General features: G+C 34.8%; 1 protein-coding gene across 1 annotated transcript in view; it reads left to right on the top strand.

Moving 5' to 3' along the window:
- Positions 1 to 18,525, top strand: part of cdh16 (cadherin 16, KSP-cadherin) — an 80,662-nt gene that overhangs the window by 49,553 nt on the left and 12,584 nt on the right. Inside the window, exons 13-14 of the mRNA XM_073907209.1 lie at positions 673 to 914; positions 10,802 to 10,932. Coding sequence (XP_073763310.1) covers positions 673 to 914; positions 10,802 to 10,932 — 373 coding nt within the window. The remainder of the gene's footprint in view (positions 1 to 672; positions 915 to 10,801; positions 10,933 to 18,525) is intronic.

Here is an 18,525-nt window from a genome sequence, read left to right as displayed (position 1 = left end):
AGCACTGCATTTGTACCATCACAGTTGACATGATCATTTGTTTTCCGTCTTAGTAAGATTTTCATTGTTGTTGTGGTTGCTGATGATTTTTTATCAAACATCCTTACTGGTGAATAGTTGACAGTTAAGTTAAATAGGAAATATAAATGAAAAGAAATGGACTGTTGTGGACAGAGTGTTTTGACATGATGAGTAATGACATGTCATCATGACCCTGTCCCAGATCCACATTTAAACTCATTCTGTTACCTTTCGTCTTATATCCATGTTTTCCTGGAAGACAGCCCAATGTATGACTTATAGTCAGAATGACGTCAGCAAAGATGTACGCATCCAAAGATATATCTTCAGTATAATGAACGACATCAGAGCGCACAATGGGTCACTCAGAATATGATTTGAACTATTTTTACCTTTAGAAATGCAGGTTGACACGTTGTGATGACTAGCGAGAGACACAATCATACAGTGTGATTTTGTCCTTGACTACAGTGTGCTGGAACAGATTATTGAGAGAACTGCCTGTGAAAGTCAGATCATTGCTCTTTGTTCTTTTGTTATGCATTTTGGGAGTCAAAAAAGAGGCTTTATTTTCATTAGAAACAGCCCTTCATGGATGAGAAAAAAACAGAACTGTATTAACAGTGTGTCCATTGGTTTCTTGTGTTGTAGGTGCTGGACTTTGAGCGTGAGAATGAGTATATACTGGTGCTCAGCGCTCAGAACCCTGTCGCTCTGGTGCGGGGCAGATACGGACCTGCATCCACCGCCACTGTCACCATTTTCATTGATGACATCAACGAAGGTCCTGTTTTGTCCCAAAGCCACTATGAGGTCACTGTCAGAGAAGGGGAGGAGCCAGGACGAGTTATTGCCACAATCAGAGGATATGACCCTGACTCTCATCCAATCAGGTAAGCTAATATTTAATTCTTTGAATTACTAGTAAATATGCAGTTGCCACCCAACACAGTTCAAACAGCATTTGTACATTATGTTTACCATTCGGCAAAAGTTTGATTGACAGATTATCTGACCAGTCATAATGCTGATGTAATAGGCTCCCCATTGCTGTCTGCCATTTTGTGCATTAAAATAATCCTGAAGTGGATTAAGTAGATTAACATAGGTGAATTTAAACATGCCTGTATGGGACTTGTGATGTAGACAACAGGTTACCGGACAAGTAATAGGGAGTGGTAACAGGCTAATTGAGGGGGGATGTGGAGGAATGGCATCTCCATAATGGAAAAAATAACATAAAGCATCCCCTTTTGTAAAACCACCATCCCCCCTTACTATCCCCTTCAGATTAACAAGAGTGTGTATAATGTAAAACTTGTAATGCAAATTAAATATTAAAATTCTCTATTTATGGTAATCTATGACTTTAGAGCTCAATATCTTAAGGCGTCACGCACAAGCGCAATACAGTGCATTACATCATTTCTTGCAATTTTCAAAATGTCCAAGAGAGCAGTTTAGACAAAACTTTTTTAATTCTTTTATAAAAAGAGAACCGAGGTATGATATTCAGTGGTTTAATATTATATATGTATGCTGTGCCTGCCATGCATAACTGTATTTCAGAACATTTTAGGCGGCTTGGCGTGGATGTAACTTAAGCTATTCTATTTTCACTATAAAACACAGTTAACAGGGCTTGCTAACAATTACTTTAGCGACTGAAGCTTCTAACACCGCAAATATCTAAGTTACAGCAGATTCTAGGTTCCCCGTTTCTAAAATGAACCGCTATTATTATCCCTAAAATCAAAACGCAAACGATGATGCATTTTTATGATCACTGTTGTCTAAATGTTGCTTTGTTTGGAAGATGCTTCTAAACAGCTCAAACGCTGTACATCTCTGTTTTGTTTATAAATGAATCTTGAGCTTTGATATGAGACAATGATTCAGTCGTCCATTCAGAAAGACATTTGTGAATGAATCAGCTGTTCATACAACTTAATTAAATGAATCATTCAGTGACGGAGACTTGACTTCATATACTGGCGGTTTTAGTTTTGAAATAAATGTATCTAAATGCTAACCTTGTTTTTTCTTTGTCATCTTTGTTGTGTCAAGAAAATCTACAAAGATGGCAGAAAGTACATCACTTGTTTTATTTATTTTACAAAAGCAGTTTTTTCCCCAATATATACAGTTGAAGTCAGAATTATTAGCCCCCCTTATATATATATATATATATATATATATATTAGTGATGTAACGGTATCAGAATTTCACGGTACGGTAATACCTCGGTATGAATGTAACTTTACGGTATTTATTGAATCATTTACAGGAAAAAACAAAACTTATGAAAATACTCCGAAAAAGTGCCAAAAATGTCAATGACATACAAATTAGCCATCTATCTGTAAGCTTTGAAACAGGAACTTCAATTTTAATAAAAAAAAAAAAAAATTAAACCATGTAAAAAAATTAAGTTTCAATTTAGTAGTGTTGAAAACTCATCACATTCAACATTTAATCACTCTCTCACTCACTTAGACAGAGATGGGTTTAAAGGAAAATTATCATATAAATATAATCTGGTAAAAGCTGGTATCTCTGGGTATTTACAATGTCCCCTGCAACAAAAAAACCCTCTCATTTGGAACTGAGGTTTCTGGGACAAGAGAGATATGACTTGGCCCAGGTTGACAGCAGTGGGTAACGTTGTGCATTGTCTTTCCCCCACTTGAGAAGACAAACCATAAGTGAGATAGAGATCTCATGTCTGCATCAATCTGAACAGTGTGCTGTGTTTCTGCAGTCCCCATGACTGATTATTAGTCCTATTCCCCAACTTGCAGGCACGTGCACACACAGTGCTCAACCTGTGCAGTGCACATGCCCTTTTTAGTCTTGGATAGAAAGTTCCCTTCCAAAATGATCAAAAGTGCCCCCGCGACGCGACATACCCTCCGTCCCCGCTTTACAGTAAGTTACGCGCGCGACAACACAGCTGATGAGAACTCGCGCGACAACACCACTATTCACTACGCGCGCGACAACACAGCTGATAAGAACTCGCGCGACAACACCACTATTCAGTACGCGCGCGGTGACAACACCCGCTTTAGGGTTTTCCAGCTCTTTTTGATCCCCGCTTCTAGCAGCACACTCCATTTCCGCATTACTGGATCTGTAGCGACAACAGAACGCAAGGGATTATGGCCAAGCCTGGGCTGATGGGAATTGTAGTTTCCGGTACCTCCCGTTCGCTTCATTCGCCTGAGCAAATATTCTCAGAAGACCTATAGTTTTACCGAGTCATGCGACTACGGTAATATCGAAAAAAAATAATATTGCGGTATGACGGTATTTACAATACCGTTACATCCCTAATATATATATATTTATTATTATTATTATTTTTTTAATATTTCCAAAATGACGTTTAACAAAGCAAGGAAATTTTCACAGTATGTCTGATAATATTTTTTTCTTCTGGAGAAAATCTTATTTGTTTTATTTTGGCTAGTAATGTCACTTTAAGCTGTATAGAAGTTTCTTGAAAAATATCTTACTAAAATAGTATGTACTTGCATCATGGCATATAAATAAATAATAATTAATAAATAAATAAATCAGTTATTTTAAATGAGTAAAACTATTATGTTTAGAAATGTGTTGAGAAAGCTGTACAAAAAAAGTAGACAACTTTAAAAGATGTTTTACTGTTGTCTGTACAACAGAAATTGTGTTTTGATTTTAAGTCGAGCACAGTAAAGATATCTACCGTACAGACAGTTGTTTGTGAGCTATAAAGCTCTACTTATGTCACTTATTGTAGATGTCTGAGAAATTACCAGTTTTTCTCTTCAGTCTCATTTTTCTTGTGATGTTGTAGTTCAGTTTTACCATGAAATTTGTTGGCTATAACTTTGCTCTTTATTTTGTTTACTACTTTTATGTCCTGAATGTATCATTTTAATGCATATTGCAGACCTGTTTCTTTGATTGTCTGAAATAATCTTTTATTTCAGAAAAGTTTTTTTTTTTTTTGAGATATTACTTAAAAATTATTTTTCCATTGTGTGGGCAAATTTACAAGGAAATATCAAGTACTTTCCAGTTGGTTTCACAATCCATTTGCTTTCCAAATATATCAATATTAAAATTGTAACCGTCTTTGCAATGTGCCATATAAACACCAACAATACTTACAATATCATAATGCAAACCCTGCAGAAAAGTGAGAGAAAATAGATGACAATACAAGAGCTTGTTGTCTGTAGGCTGTTAAGAGAAGCTTGGCTGGAAACTGGTAATTTATTTCACCACACAGGATCAAATAAATAAAGGGTTTAGGAAAGCATATACGTTTTATTGCTTTATTTTACAGACAATATATTTAGACGGAAATGGTTTAAATTTGACCTTTAATCACCATGCAGTATATGTATGCGGGTATAGTTGAAGTCAAAATTATTAGCCCCATTTATTTTTTCCCCCAATTTCTGTTTAATGGAGAGAAGATTTCTTCAACACATTTCTAAACATAATAGCTTTAATAACTCATCTGTAATTACTGATTTATTTTATCTTTGCCATGATGACAGTAAATAATATTTTACTAGATATTTTTTAAAGACACTTCTATACAGCTTAATGTGGCATTTAAAGGCTTAACTAGGTTTATTAGTTCACTAGGCAGGTTAGGGTAACTAGGCAAGTTATTGTATAGTGATGGTTTGTTCTGTAGACCAGTGGTTCCCAACCTTTTTCTTAGGGGCCCCCCCTATGAACGTATACAAACATTGGAGCCCCCCCACCATTTAAATACACACGCACGCACACACATATGTACTACATATATATATATATATATATATATATATATATATATATATATATATATATATATATATATATAATATACTGTATGTGTGTGTTTGTGTAATATTAATATATAATATGTATAGAAAATATAAATTAATCACTTTTAACTTGTCTTGGCCATCAATAAAACCAAAATTTTGGTAGGCTTTGTCATACTGTTTAATCTTTTTCTTCACCTCTGAAGAATCACTGCATTTCCATTTCCCTGCCGATTTTGTTTTTATTTGCCTTTACGACACATTGACAAGCACATTTCGTGAGTGAGCAAAATTTTAATAATTATTTAAAGTTATTTATTTTATTTATTTTACTATTATGTTGGAATTTACATATATAATAGCAGGGCTGCTCGATTTTGGGAAAAATCATAATCACGATTATTTTGGTCATAATTGTAATCACGATTATTCAAAACGATTATCAGTTAAAGTCAAAATTATTAGCGCTCCTGAGATTTTTTTAATATAAATATTTCCCAAATTATGTTTAACAGAACAAGGAATTTTAACAGTATTTCCTATAATATGTTTTCTTCTAGGCTTATTTGTTTTATTTTAGCTAGAATAAAAGCAGATTTAAATATTTTGAAACCAATTTAAGGTCAATATTATTAGCCCCCTTAAGCAATAAATATTTTGATTGTCTGCAGAAGAAACTACTGTTATACAATGACTTGCCTTATTACCCTAATTAAGCCTTTGAACTGCGCTTTAATCTGAATGCTTGTATTTTTAAAAAAATTTCTAGTAAAATATTATGTACTGTCATCATAGCAAAGATAAAAGAAATCAGTAATTAGAAATGAGATATTAAAACTATTATGTTCAGAAATAATAATAAAAAAAACTTCTTTCCATGAAACAGAAATTGGGAGGAAAAGGGTTGCTAATATTCAGGAGAGCTAATAATTCTGACTTCAAGTGTATACATACAGTTATTTTCCACCCTGCAAAGGAAAGAGAAATAAATACAATATATTAAAAATATAAAACAAACTGTGCTTTAAGCATCATCACTGTAAGAAAAACACTTTAGCTACAAAAATCCTTTAGTCAAGACTAGTGAGGTATTTTCTCGTTGTTTGATTAATAATCATAAAAACAGGCGGCAGTAGGAATATTTCTCACTGTCTCTTTGGTTTCTCTTTCACGTGTCTTTTGATCCTCAACTCGTTTGTTTATTACACAAATGAGGGTTGAAATAAATAATCACTAAACACCGCGTTTTGACACCTATTTGACCATTAAAGCGCTCACGCTAATGACTTTAGATGTCTGCGCTCCTCTGCTCGTCTCAGTGTGCGAATGAGCGAATGCTGACTGGCCGCGTGCTTCTGACTGAGTGTGCGTGCTGCACGAGGTCTTTCGCGCTTTTAGGAGCAACACGTTTACAACTGGAAAGGTGGCGGTATATGATGCAATAATCATTTATCTCGATTAATGCTTTTTATAATCGTTTGAAATCGAATTAATAATCGATTAATTGCACAGCCCTATATAATAGTAGAGCATTTTTATGCCTTTTTCTACCTCAATACTTATACTCTCCCGCGCCCCCCTTGTGAACTCTGGCGCCCCCCTTAGGGGGGCGCGGACCCTAGGTTGGGAACCACTGCTGTAGACTATCGAAAACAAAATTGCATAAAGGGGCTAATATTATTGTCCTTAAAATTGTTTAAAAATAAAAAAACATCTTTTACTCTAGCCGAAATAAAACAAGTAAGACTTTAAGAAGAAAAAAATATTATCAGATATACTGTGAAAATTTCCTTAATAATAATAATACCTTTTATTTTTAGGCGCCTTTCAAAGCACTCAAGGACACCTTACAGCAGATTACATGTACATCATAAAAATACAAGCAGTAAAAATGACAATCAGCATAAAATGAAACCAGCAAATCATTAAAAGCTATCCTAAACAAAAATGTCTTTATCTGAGATTTAAAATTGGAAACAGAGTCCATCTGGCGAATGTGCAAAGGCAGGGAATTCCATAACTTTGGTGCTGTACAACTAAAAGCCCTGCCTCCAAATGACTTCATCTTAAAGTGTGGGACAGATAACAGTTCAGCAGAAGATGATCTCAGTGAGCGTGAAGGAGTGTACAATTGAAGAAGATCAGAAAGATAGTGAGGGGCCAGGTTATGAAGAGCTTTGTATGTTAAGAGGAGGATTTTGTATTGTATACGATAGTGAACAGGAAGCCAGTGCAGGTGAAAGAGAATTGGAGTTATGTGATCAGAAGTACGCGAGCAGGTAACTATCCTAGCCGCTGAATTCTGAATTAACTGTAGTCTATGAAGTTGTTTATCAGGAATACCAGAGAGAAGCGAGTTACAGTAATCAATCCGTGATGTAACCAAAGCATGAATAAGCTCTTCGGTACTTTGTTGAGATAGTGAAGGGCGAAGTCTTGCAATGTTACGCAAATGAAAAAAGGCAGAACGTGAGATATTACTAATTTGAGAACTAAATGAGAGCATGCCATCCAGTATAACCCCAAGACTTTTCACGTGGGTTGAGAAATTGACTGGGGAGTTATCAACAAACAGGGTAAAAGATTGAGCTTTGGATAAAACAGATTTTGAGCCAACCAAGAGGGCTTCGGTTTTACTGGCATTTAACTTTAAGAAATTATTAGTCATCCATTTATTAATCTCATTTAGACATTTGGTAAGGTCAGAAGGGGGGTGCGATGTTGTAGGTTTTGTGGAGATATAAACTTGTGTATCGTCTGCATAAAAATGAAAATGTATGCCAAAAGAACGAAATATATGACCTAAAGGTAGGATATAAATAATAAATAAAAGTGGCCCCAATACTGACCCTTGAGGAACACCATGAAGGACTGAAACAGGATCGGAGTGTCTATTCTTTATCTGCACAAACTGTTTTCTGTCACTTAAATAGGAAGAGAACCAGCAAAGTGCGTTGTCAGCTATTCCTATAGAAGCCATTCGTTCCAATAATAATGAATCACTAATAGTATCGAAAGCTGCAGTAATATCTAAAAGAATAAGTATGGACAGGTAACCAGAATCAGCAGCTAAAAGAAGATCATTTACAACCTTAGTGAGGGCTGTTTCTGTGCTGTGTTTAGGGCGAAACCCAGATTGAAAGTGCTCATAGATGTTATTAGTAAGCAGATGTGAGTGAAGTTGAGCTGCTACTGTTGTTTCCAGTATTTTTGAAAAAAAGGGAAGGTTGGCAATTGGCCTAAAATTGTTTAGGTCATTAGTATCAGCCCCAGTCTTTTTGAGTATTGGAGTGATAGAGGCCATTTTTAAAGATGAAGGAACAGTAGCAGTTGATAGTGAAGAACACTCTTTAGATGTAATAAAAGAGGATAGTGAATTAATGCAAGACTTAACTAAAACAGTAGGTAGGGGATCAAGTGAGCAGGTAGAGGTCTTAGACTTCATGATCTCCCTAGTAATAAAATCAACTGAGGGCAGTTCAAAATTAGAGAGAATACTTAGTGACCCGCTAATATGGCTATAATCATACTGATAATTGGGAGCAATTATCAGTATGATTATTTGCTCTGTTAAACATCATTTGGGAAATATTTAAAAAAGAAAGAAAGTTCAAAAGGGCCCTATGTATAACAAGACATTGAAACAACTAAAATAAAATATGCATAGGTAAAAGTGGCGTTTAAAGTGCCAAATGTTTCTATGCCAACTAATACTGTCATTATCAGGTATTGTCTCCTGGTCAGATTGCGGATTGGACACAATGTACAAGCAGGTGCTGTCCTGCCGTTCAAATGCGTCCAGATAATTTCATGAACATGACATGACTGATGACTGATTCGGCTTCCTCATCTAAACAGCAGGGGAAGTCTTTAATACAGGAAATCAGAGGACTGTCACAAGAAGAGTTACTTGTTGAAATAAATTCCAATCAAGCTGTTTCAAGGTTTCATTAATTGAATTTATTTTAAATAAAATTGAATTCAAACATTATTATAATAGATATATAATTGTAATAGTAATTAATAGTATTACCATTTTAAATAACAACTATAAACAGTAGTTACTACATGTTTAAATGTTACTTTTTTCATCTTTTAGTAGGATTACTCTGGTCTTCAAGACCACATGATCCTTCAGAAATCATCTTACACAGTGTTTTAGTGCTTAGGAAACAAACTTTTATCACATTGCTTTTATCACTGTACAAACCCTAATGCATTTTATCCTGGATTGTTTGGGTTATATTAATAATGTTATATTTAATAAAGTTATATTTAAAGTTCTATTAAGTTTGTATATATTTAATTACTCTTTTGACAAACATTTATTAATTGCACAATTTAGAAAAAGCAATCTAATATTTAAACATGAAATACAGTATATTTAGCTTTGGTTACGTTTGCTACATTTGCTACATTAAACTCTCCTTAAATGAACCTACACTATTGAAACATGCATGAGGCCTTCTTTGAAGCACGTATGCACAGATCTGATCTCAGAATGTATACTGAAATCCACACCATTGATCAGATTTACAGTTAAAGCTAATCATATTAGCTCTCAAGCAAGTATTTCCCAATTAAGTGATGTTAATAGTGCAAGGACATTTTCACAATATTCATATTATATTTTTTTCTTCTGAAGAATATATTATTTATTTTAGTTAGGCTTGAATAAAATACTTTTTTGTGTCAATGTTTTTGGTCCCCTTAATATATATATATATATATATATATATATATATATATATATATATATATATATATATATATATATATATATATATATATATATATATATATTTTTTTTTTTTTTTTATATATACTTTTTTTTTGCATCACTGCTGTTCAATGAATTGCTTATTTACATCCAACTTGCCTAGTTAACCTAAATAACATAGTTAAACCTTTAAATTGCACTTTAAGTTGAACAATATTATTTTGCAAAATAACTAATAAACTAGTATGTATTGTCACCATGCCAAAAACAAAATCAATTAGTAATTAGAAATAAGGTATTAAAGGATCATGAGACTGCTCTCTTTCAGTTCAAGTCTACTTTAGAATATAAACACTATAAATGAGGAGCATTTTCCTCCAGAAGCCCCTGGTCTGAATGCAGAGAGTCACAGTGGACTACAGCTGGTCTCTTACCTTATGTATTTCGGTAAATCTGGAGGATTTAAAACATGTGCGAACACAGCAGCACAGCAATTTGTCTGAATGGTAATAAACTCAACTGATAAAACACAGTCCGCCATTCTACAGCTCTCTCGACAAAAATGCTTGCTGCAGATTGGCTGGATCGGCCCTGACATTGCGGGACAAACATGAAACCCTGTGGATCATGGAAACAAACACATACTGTATGACCCTCCATCTCACAGCTTAACAGGTCTGTCCATATGGGTCTGTCATTGAAAAGCACGTGCATTCATGAGTAATCAAGTAGCAGAGTCTTTTAATTGGATAAGAAAACTCCACTATGAATAATAATGGAAAACCGACACATCATCACTGGACTGGCTGATTGGCGCTATGTCACTAATTTTGATCCCGCCACAATAACTATTTTAAACCCGGAAGATGGAATTAGCTGACAAAAGTATAAAATTATAATTTTTTTCCCACATTTAAAGCTGAGGGGTGCTAACATTATCTGATCAGATGCTCAACACACACAAATCAGTTAAAATCTTTAAAAAAAAAAAAGTACTCAGTGGTGTCTTGAACCTTTAAAACTGTTGGGTTATTAATATCACTAACTATTGTGTCAGTATAATATTATGTAGTAGGTAAACATTGTGTTGAATATTCACTATAGGATTTGAATTAATAGTGTAAAAAGTAATTTCACTGGAAGGTTAACAATTTAATAGTTTTATTTTGTATATGTTTTTAATGTTTGAATAGCTTGATTCCTATAAAACAAAATGACGTGACCCAAACTCTTACTCGCCTTTCTTCAGGTATTCGCTGAGAGGAGACACTAAGAGGTATTTCTCCATCGGGAAGTATTCAGGAGAGCTCAAGACAGTCCAGGCTTTGGACAGAGAGGAGAACCACACCTACACCATGGAGGTGGTGGCAGAAGATGGCCGTAAGACATACTTTTTTTACTTCTCTTCTCTCTCTGGAAGGTCTGTCAATTCATGTTGTTTGTTTGAGAAAATGTGTTCATCAAACCAAAGTTATTACACAGAGCAAGTATAAGAAGAAGATGCTATCAGTGCGAGACATCTGGGAAAATCAACATCCCTCAGCTTTCTCTTTTTCAAAATCAGCAGTGCTGCAGAGACACTTGACATTTCAAGATGCTGTGACAGCCTCTATTCACGATCAAATCTCATTGAAAATTCTGGGCCACGTCCACACGCCTTGAGAAAAATCTCAGACATTATAACTGGCAGTGAATGAGTCACCAGCTGAGATGCTGTGTGTGTGTGTGTGTGTGTGTGTGTGTGTGTGTGTGTGTGTGTGTGTGTGTGTGTGTGTGTGTGTGTGTGTGTGTGTGTGTGTGTGTGTGTGTGTGTGTGTGTGTGTGTGTGTGTGTGTGTGTGTGTGTGTGTGTGTGTGTGTGTACGTGTTTTTGTGACATATCAGGACACAAATCTGTATAATGACATGGGTATGACACAGGTATTACAAAAAGGAGGTGAAATATGAGGACATTGGTGACGTCCTCGTTTCTCAAAATGCTTATAAATCCTACAGAATGAGTTTAATCGGAGAGTAAAGCTGCACACAGTCTCCTGTGATGGTAGGGTTTAGGGGTGGGGTGGGGTGAGGGCAATACAATATACGGCTTGGGCTGCATAAAATGAATGGAAACCTATGTGATGTCCCCACTTTTCACAAAAACAAACGTGTGTGTGTGTGTGTGTGTGCGTGTGTGTGTGCGTGTGTGTGTGCGTGTGTGTGTGTGTGTGTGTGTGTGTGTGTGTGTGTGTGTGTGTGTGTGTGTGTGTGTGTGCGTGTGTGCGTGTGTGCGTGTGTGCGTGTGTGCGTGTGTGTGTGTGTGTAAACATGGTATTTATCACATGGCGGGGACCTAGATTACATTGATACAATTCTTCTTATACCTTGTGGGGACATTTTTGATCCCCATAAAGAAGATGGCTAATACAATATACTTGAAGACAAAATGTTTAGCCCTGTCAGTGTGAATGAGTATGTATGGATGTTTCCCAGAGATGGGTTGCGGCTGGGAAGGCAATCGCTGCGTAAGAATGTATGCTGGATAAGCTGGCGGTTCATCCCACTGTGGCGAACACAGATTAATAAAGAGACTAAGCCGAATAAAAAATGATTGAATGAATGCATTTTTGCAAGATACTAGTATTCAGCTTGAAGTGCAATTTAAAGGCTTATCTAGGTCAATTGGTGCATGTTAACGAGTGTTGTGCTAGTTACTGAAAAATAGTAACTAGTTATAGTTACAGTAACTCAATTACTTTATCTATTAATTACACCAAAAGTAACGCGTTACTGTTAAAAGTAATTTTTGAGTTTTCCCACAGAACATTTTTAATGCTCCCATTAATGGTCTTATAACGTCCTTTCAGTGCTGCATGGAGTGTACACTGTTGAATCACTTTACAGTTTTAGTTAATTTGCATTCTTACAACTAAAACACAAGACAGAGTTAAACAAAAAGTCGTTTTTTAACACTAATTTATTTAAGTCAGACCAGCAGCACAAAAATGAAAAAAAAAACAGGGTGATGAACCAGAAACCAAATTATTATTATTATAATTAATCAGATTAATCAGAAACAAAAAAGCAAAAACTAAATTTGCTTTAGCCTCATGAAAGTTTGTATTTAACCCGTAAACATGTTCTCTTACAGCTTGAGTATGAAACCTAGCAACAATATACAACAAACACAAAACCTTTATCAAATAAAGTAATCTGTATGATCATATATGTTATGCATTTTAAACAAACAAAAAAATAAAAGCACAGTCTCTCTTGTGTGCACTCAGTCTCTCTCATACACACACACACACTCAGTCTACCTCATGCGCATTTGGTCTCTGCTTTCTCTTGACTTTTGTTCAGTCTGGTGCCTTATACACGATGCATCTTCTTTATCGTAGTTGGTTGGCATCCATCAATCCCAGAAATGTCGCTGTAAACAGGAAGATGTAGGCTAGACTGCAGCCTTACACTCTCAGAAATAAAGGTACAAGAACTGTCACTGGGGTAGTACCTTTTCAAAAGATACAGATTTTTACTTAAAGGGTCCATATTGGTACCTCAAAAAACATTTATTTGTACTTAAAAATTTTAAGAGGTACACTTTTGTATTTTTTAGGTACTGATGTGTACCCTTGAGGTATTAATATGAATCCTTTCGGTATCGGTACAAATGTATAGCTTTTGAAAAGGTACCACCCCAGTGACAGCTCGAGTACCTTTATTTTTGAGAGTGTACTAACTTACTAAGTAACAGACAAAGGCATCATATTGTAACGATAATGGAGTTACAATATTTAAGAAGTAGTATGTTACAGTATTAGTTACTATCAAAAGTAATGCGTTACAGTAACACAGTACTAATAACGCGTTATTGCCTAACACTGCTTCTAGCTATTAATATTTATTAAATCGATATGCAATTATCAAACTACCCTCAAATTAAACGTGGTATGTCAGCAGCTTATGTAAAGTAAGCTGTGTATTCAAAGTACAAAATCTGTTTTTGTATAACAGCTATAAAAGTATGTAAAACATATTTATCTCTCGAGCACATTTGGCCTCTTTTGCGTGCACTCTGTCTTTTGTCCAGTCTGGCGCCTCATACACGACACGTCTTCTTTACGGTGATCGGTTGCCATCCACCAATCCCTCAATGCGTCTTCGTTGTAAGAAAGGCATTATTAGTAACGCATTATTGCCCAACACTGATGTCAACTTTATATTTATTTATTTATTTATTTATTTATTTATTTTATTATTTTTTAAATTTTGTATGTATTTATTCATTTGTTTAATTATTTTGTGTATTTATTTATTGATTGATTTTGTGTATTTATTTATTTATATTGTGTTTTTATGTATTTTTTTAATTTAATTATTTTGTGTATTTATTTTTTATTTATTTTGTGTATTTATTTATTTACTTATTTATTCATACATTTTTGTGTATTTATTTATTTATTTACTTATTTTGTCCTGGGTTAAACATCACTAGGGACATATTTGAAAAAGAAAAAATAACCACAGCAGGGCTAAAAATTTTGCCTTGATAATTAATTTAGCCTTATTTAAACTGCATGAATACAGTATTTTGAGTTCAGAAAGTTTTCTGTTGGTTTGGGATAAGAATATACAGTCTGTTTCAAATGCAATATAATAAGCATGATGTATTTAGAAACTCCACCTTTATTACATGGATACCCGACATGTGTGGGTCTTGTATGCATGTTTATGTTTGTGTTCTGGTTTTGGTGGTTTGTAAGGACAGAAATGTGTATAATGATATGTGTATGACATTGCACTCTATTGAGGTGGTTAATGAGGACATGCCTTGTGTCCTCATAATTCAAAATGATTAAAAATCATACTTAACAGGGCCTTTTGACACTTTGTCACAGGTGTGCTGTGAGGGTTGGGTTTAGAGGTAGGGGTGGTGTAAGGGCATATAATAACTGGTTTTATTGTAAAAAAATAAAAAAAAATGCATTGCACGTCCCCGTAACATATCTAAACCAACATCTGTGTGTGTGTGTCTGTGTATCTGTCTGTGTGTGGCACTGAGTTCCTCCTCATACCTGAAGGCAGGGAGCAGATCAGAGACTTGAGGTGTGAAGGTCATTCAGTTCACACTCCAATTACGTTTGCCGTTCTTAAAAGAGAAATCAGTCCAGAATGCACAGTCACAAATGTTTATGGGGAGAACGAAAGCAGAGAGATGAGACGAGAACAAGAGATATGACTCACTATTCCCTGTCTTATGCGTGGTCTCGAGTGTTGAAGCAGGGTCGAAAATGAGAGGGAGGACAGAGAAATGAAGACACTGTAGATGAAATAGAAAAATAATACACATGCTTCTATATGTTGACCTTCAAGAACTTTATTGCACTCTGGGCAGAAGAAAGATTGATAAAAATAGACAGAGAGGGTTACAAAGGCTGAAGGAAATAAATTACACCACACACTTTTCAGAAATGTATTTTAAAAGCAGTGAAATTTAGCAGAAACAATAGTCAGCAGGGGCAGAGATGTATTTTTACTTCAAATTGCAATATTTGCCTTTTAGAATTGATTTACAGACCATTTTACAGTTTTAAGACAGTTTTAAAATTACATTTAACTATTTAAATCTGGTTTGTCTTTTATTTTTCTACAAAAAAAAATAAATAAATAAATAAAACTGCTAAGAATTATACAGTACTCAACATTAATGTTTACACTACCTGATAAAAGTCTTGTTGGCTATCCAAGTTTTAGGAACAACAAATAATAATTTGACTTCAGGTTAATCATTGATATTAGAAGTGGCTTATATCAAAGGCAAATGCCTCTAGATTAAGCTTATTTTACCAAAATAAAATATGATCATGCTTTGATCATTAATTATTTAATTAGGACAGTAAGGTCTGACTTTGCTTAGACAAAATTCTTGTCTCTTAACAAAAGTAACGTAGAGTATAGAATATGAAGGCATGGTGCAGTGGAAATATTAATAATATTGTGTATGACTCCCAAGAGCTTGGAGGACTGTATCCATACATCTCCGCAATGACTCAAATAACTTATTAATAAGGTCCTCTAGAATGACAAAGAAAGCGTTCTTGCAGGACTCCCAGAGTTCATCAAGATTCTTTGGATTCATCTGTTTAGTGCCTCCTCCTTCATCTTACCCCAGACATGCTCAATAATGTTCATGTCTGGTGACTGGGCTGGCCAATCCTAGAGCACCTTGACCTTCTTTGCTTTCAGGAACGTTGATATGGAGACTGAAGTATGAGGAGCACTATCTTGCTGAAGAATTTGCCCTGTCCTTTGGTTTGTAATGAAATAGGCAGTATAAATGTCTTGATATCTTGTTGATGTTGTCATCCACTTTGCAGATCTCTCGCACGCCCCCCATACTGAATGTAACCCCAAACCATGACTTTTCCTTCACCGAACTTGACTGATATCTGTGGAAATCTTGGGTCCATGCGGGTTCCAATAGGTCTTCTGCAGTATTTGTGATGATTAGGATGCAGTTCAACAGATGAGTCATCAGAAAAATCTACCTTCTACCAAAAATTAGTGCACCCATATTAATATGTTGTGAGAAAAAAATATTAAAATGTTACATATCGGAAAAATCAAGTGAAACATAAAAAATAACATAAAATTCAACTGATATTCTGTGGTTTGTAATTATATTATTGTATTTTTTGCAATAACTTCTTTGGGTGATCGAACTCTTATTTTAATGGTTAGAACTCATTGATAAAACTGTTTTGTTTAAATGCACAAAAAATTGTGAATTAATTAGTTTGTGAAATTAGTAAAATAGAAATTTATAAAAAATTAAAATTCGAAAGGGAGTGTGTGCAGCAAGGTGGCTCAGTGGTTAGCACTGTCACCTCACAGCAAGAAGGTTACCGGTTTGAGTGCAGGCTTGGGCCAGTTGGCATTTCTGTGTGGAGTTTGCATGTTCTCCCCGTGTTGGCGTGAGTTTCCTCCGGGTGCTCCGGTGTCCCCCACAGTTCAAAGACATGCGCTATAGTTGAATTGGGTAGGCTAAATTGGCTGTAGTGTATGAGTGTGTATGTGTGAATGTGAGAGTGTATGGGTGTTTCTCAGTACTGGGTTGCAGCAGGAAGGGCATCTGCTATGTAAGGATCGTTTCTAATTGACAGTTCCACAATCACGCTTAAAATGTCAAGGTGATAGAGCTTTTTCAGTTGCAGCTCCAAAACTCTAAAACAATCTTCCACTCTCCTTAAGAACACCTTCAACTTTTGAAGCTTTTAATCATGTGTTGTGAGTTTATGTATTTTGGTTTTGTGTATGTTTGCTTGTGTTTTAAGTATTTTTATGTACAGCCCTTTGGTACTCATTGTGGTTTGTTGAAAGTGCTAGGAATACATTGAGTTGAGTAAAACATATCCTGGAATAGTTGGTGTTTTATTTTGCTGTGGCAACCTCTGAAGTGGAGACTAAACTGAAGAAGAATGAATGAATGAATGAATGAATGAATGAATGAATGAATGAATGATTGATTAAAAAGGGATATACTCATGTATGCTGAGCACTGTATATTGTAAAAATATGTGGCAATAAACTAAGTATAGAAAATGTGTGGTAACATTTTACAATAATGTTCTATTAGTTAATAGATAATTAATGTATTCTAACATTGATAAACAATCAACAATACATTTATTACACTATTTATTCACCTTTGTCAATATCAGTCAATAAAAATACAGACATTTGTTATTGTTTCATTTGTAACTAGCACGAGTTTAACAATTAGACATTTTAACAGTTCACAATGATTATTAGGTGTTGCACAGGTATTGCTCATTATTAGTTCATACATGACTAGTGTATGACAGTGCACAACTACACTGTAAAAATATTTGTTAATAAACAGTTTCCGTATTGTGATTTACAATTGTTGTTTTCTGTTCATTTACAGTTGTGAATTGCATTATCGGACCTTGATCTCTGCTCTGTTGGGTTTTGATGTTGAAAATTCAACTCTACAGTTTAACAAAGTGACTTAATTGACATTTTAGTAGTTTTAAATAATGTATCGGATAGGAAATAATATATAAAAAGTAAGTCTGTAAAATAACAGAAAATGTACAGGTAGTTTATTACTGCTAAGGTTGTTGTACAGTAATATGCAACACCAACACAGAAAATATATAACGTTTAACATAAATATGTTAACAAAATATACATTTTCGAACTTTCAAGGTAAAAAATTGTTGGAAGAAAGATTGGACATAACGAAAAGTGTATATCTATCTATCTATCTATCTATCTATCTATCTATCTATCTATCTATCTATCTATCTATCTATCTATCTATCTATCTATCTATCTATCTATCTATCTATCTATCTATCTATCTATCATACACACACACACACACACACACACACACACACACACACATATGACGAGGCAGTGGCGCAGTAGGTAGTGCTGTCACCTCACAGCAAGAAGGTCGCTAGGTCGCTGGTTCGAACCTCGACTCAGTTGGTGTTTCTGTGTGGAGTTTGCATGTTCTCCCTGCCTTCGCGTGGGTTTCCTCCGGGTGCTCCGGTTTCCCCCACAGTCCAAAGACATGCGGTACAGGTGAATTGTAGGCTAAATTGTCAAAACAAGCAAAATATAGCTGTATACATGCTCTTTTACTCAACAAAACCTTTCTTTAAAAAAATGACATTTAAAAAATAATTATTGTCATGTATAAAAAATTATTCACTGTAATCTTTAGTTCTCAGATCACCAACTACACATGAATGGGAAGTTAATCTCCTATTAAAGCAATGATAAGTATCCCATGATTATTAAAACATATTTTAAAAATAACTGTAAGCAAAATTAAGCAGGTGAAAAACACTGTGTGTGATAATGAACGGATTATTATGCACCCACAGTTAAAGTTAGGCCTATAATCTGTTCAAAGAATGGTTAAAGCAAAAGCGGGAACTACTGCTGCTTATAAAAA

Source organism: Danio rerio, chromosome 7 (genome assembly GCF_049306965.1).
Source record: "Danio rerio strain Tuebingen ecotype United States chromosome 7, GRCz12tu, whole genome shotgun sequence".
Classification (NCBI taxonomy): domain Eukaryota; kingdom Metazoa; phylum Chordata; class Actinopteri; order Cypriniformes; family Danionidae; genus Danio; species Danio rerio.
The sequence above is the reverse complement of the archived record's forward strand: the minus strand, read 5'-3'. Positions and strand labels throughout refer to the sequence as shown.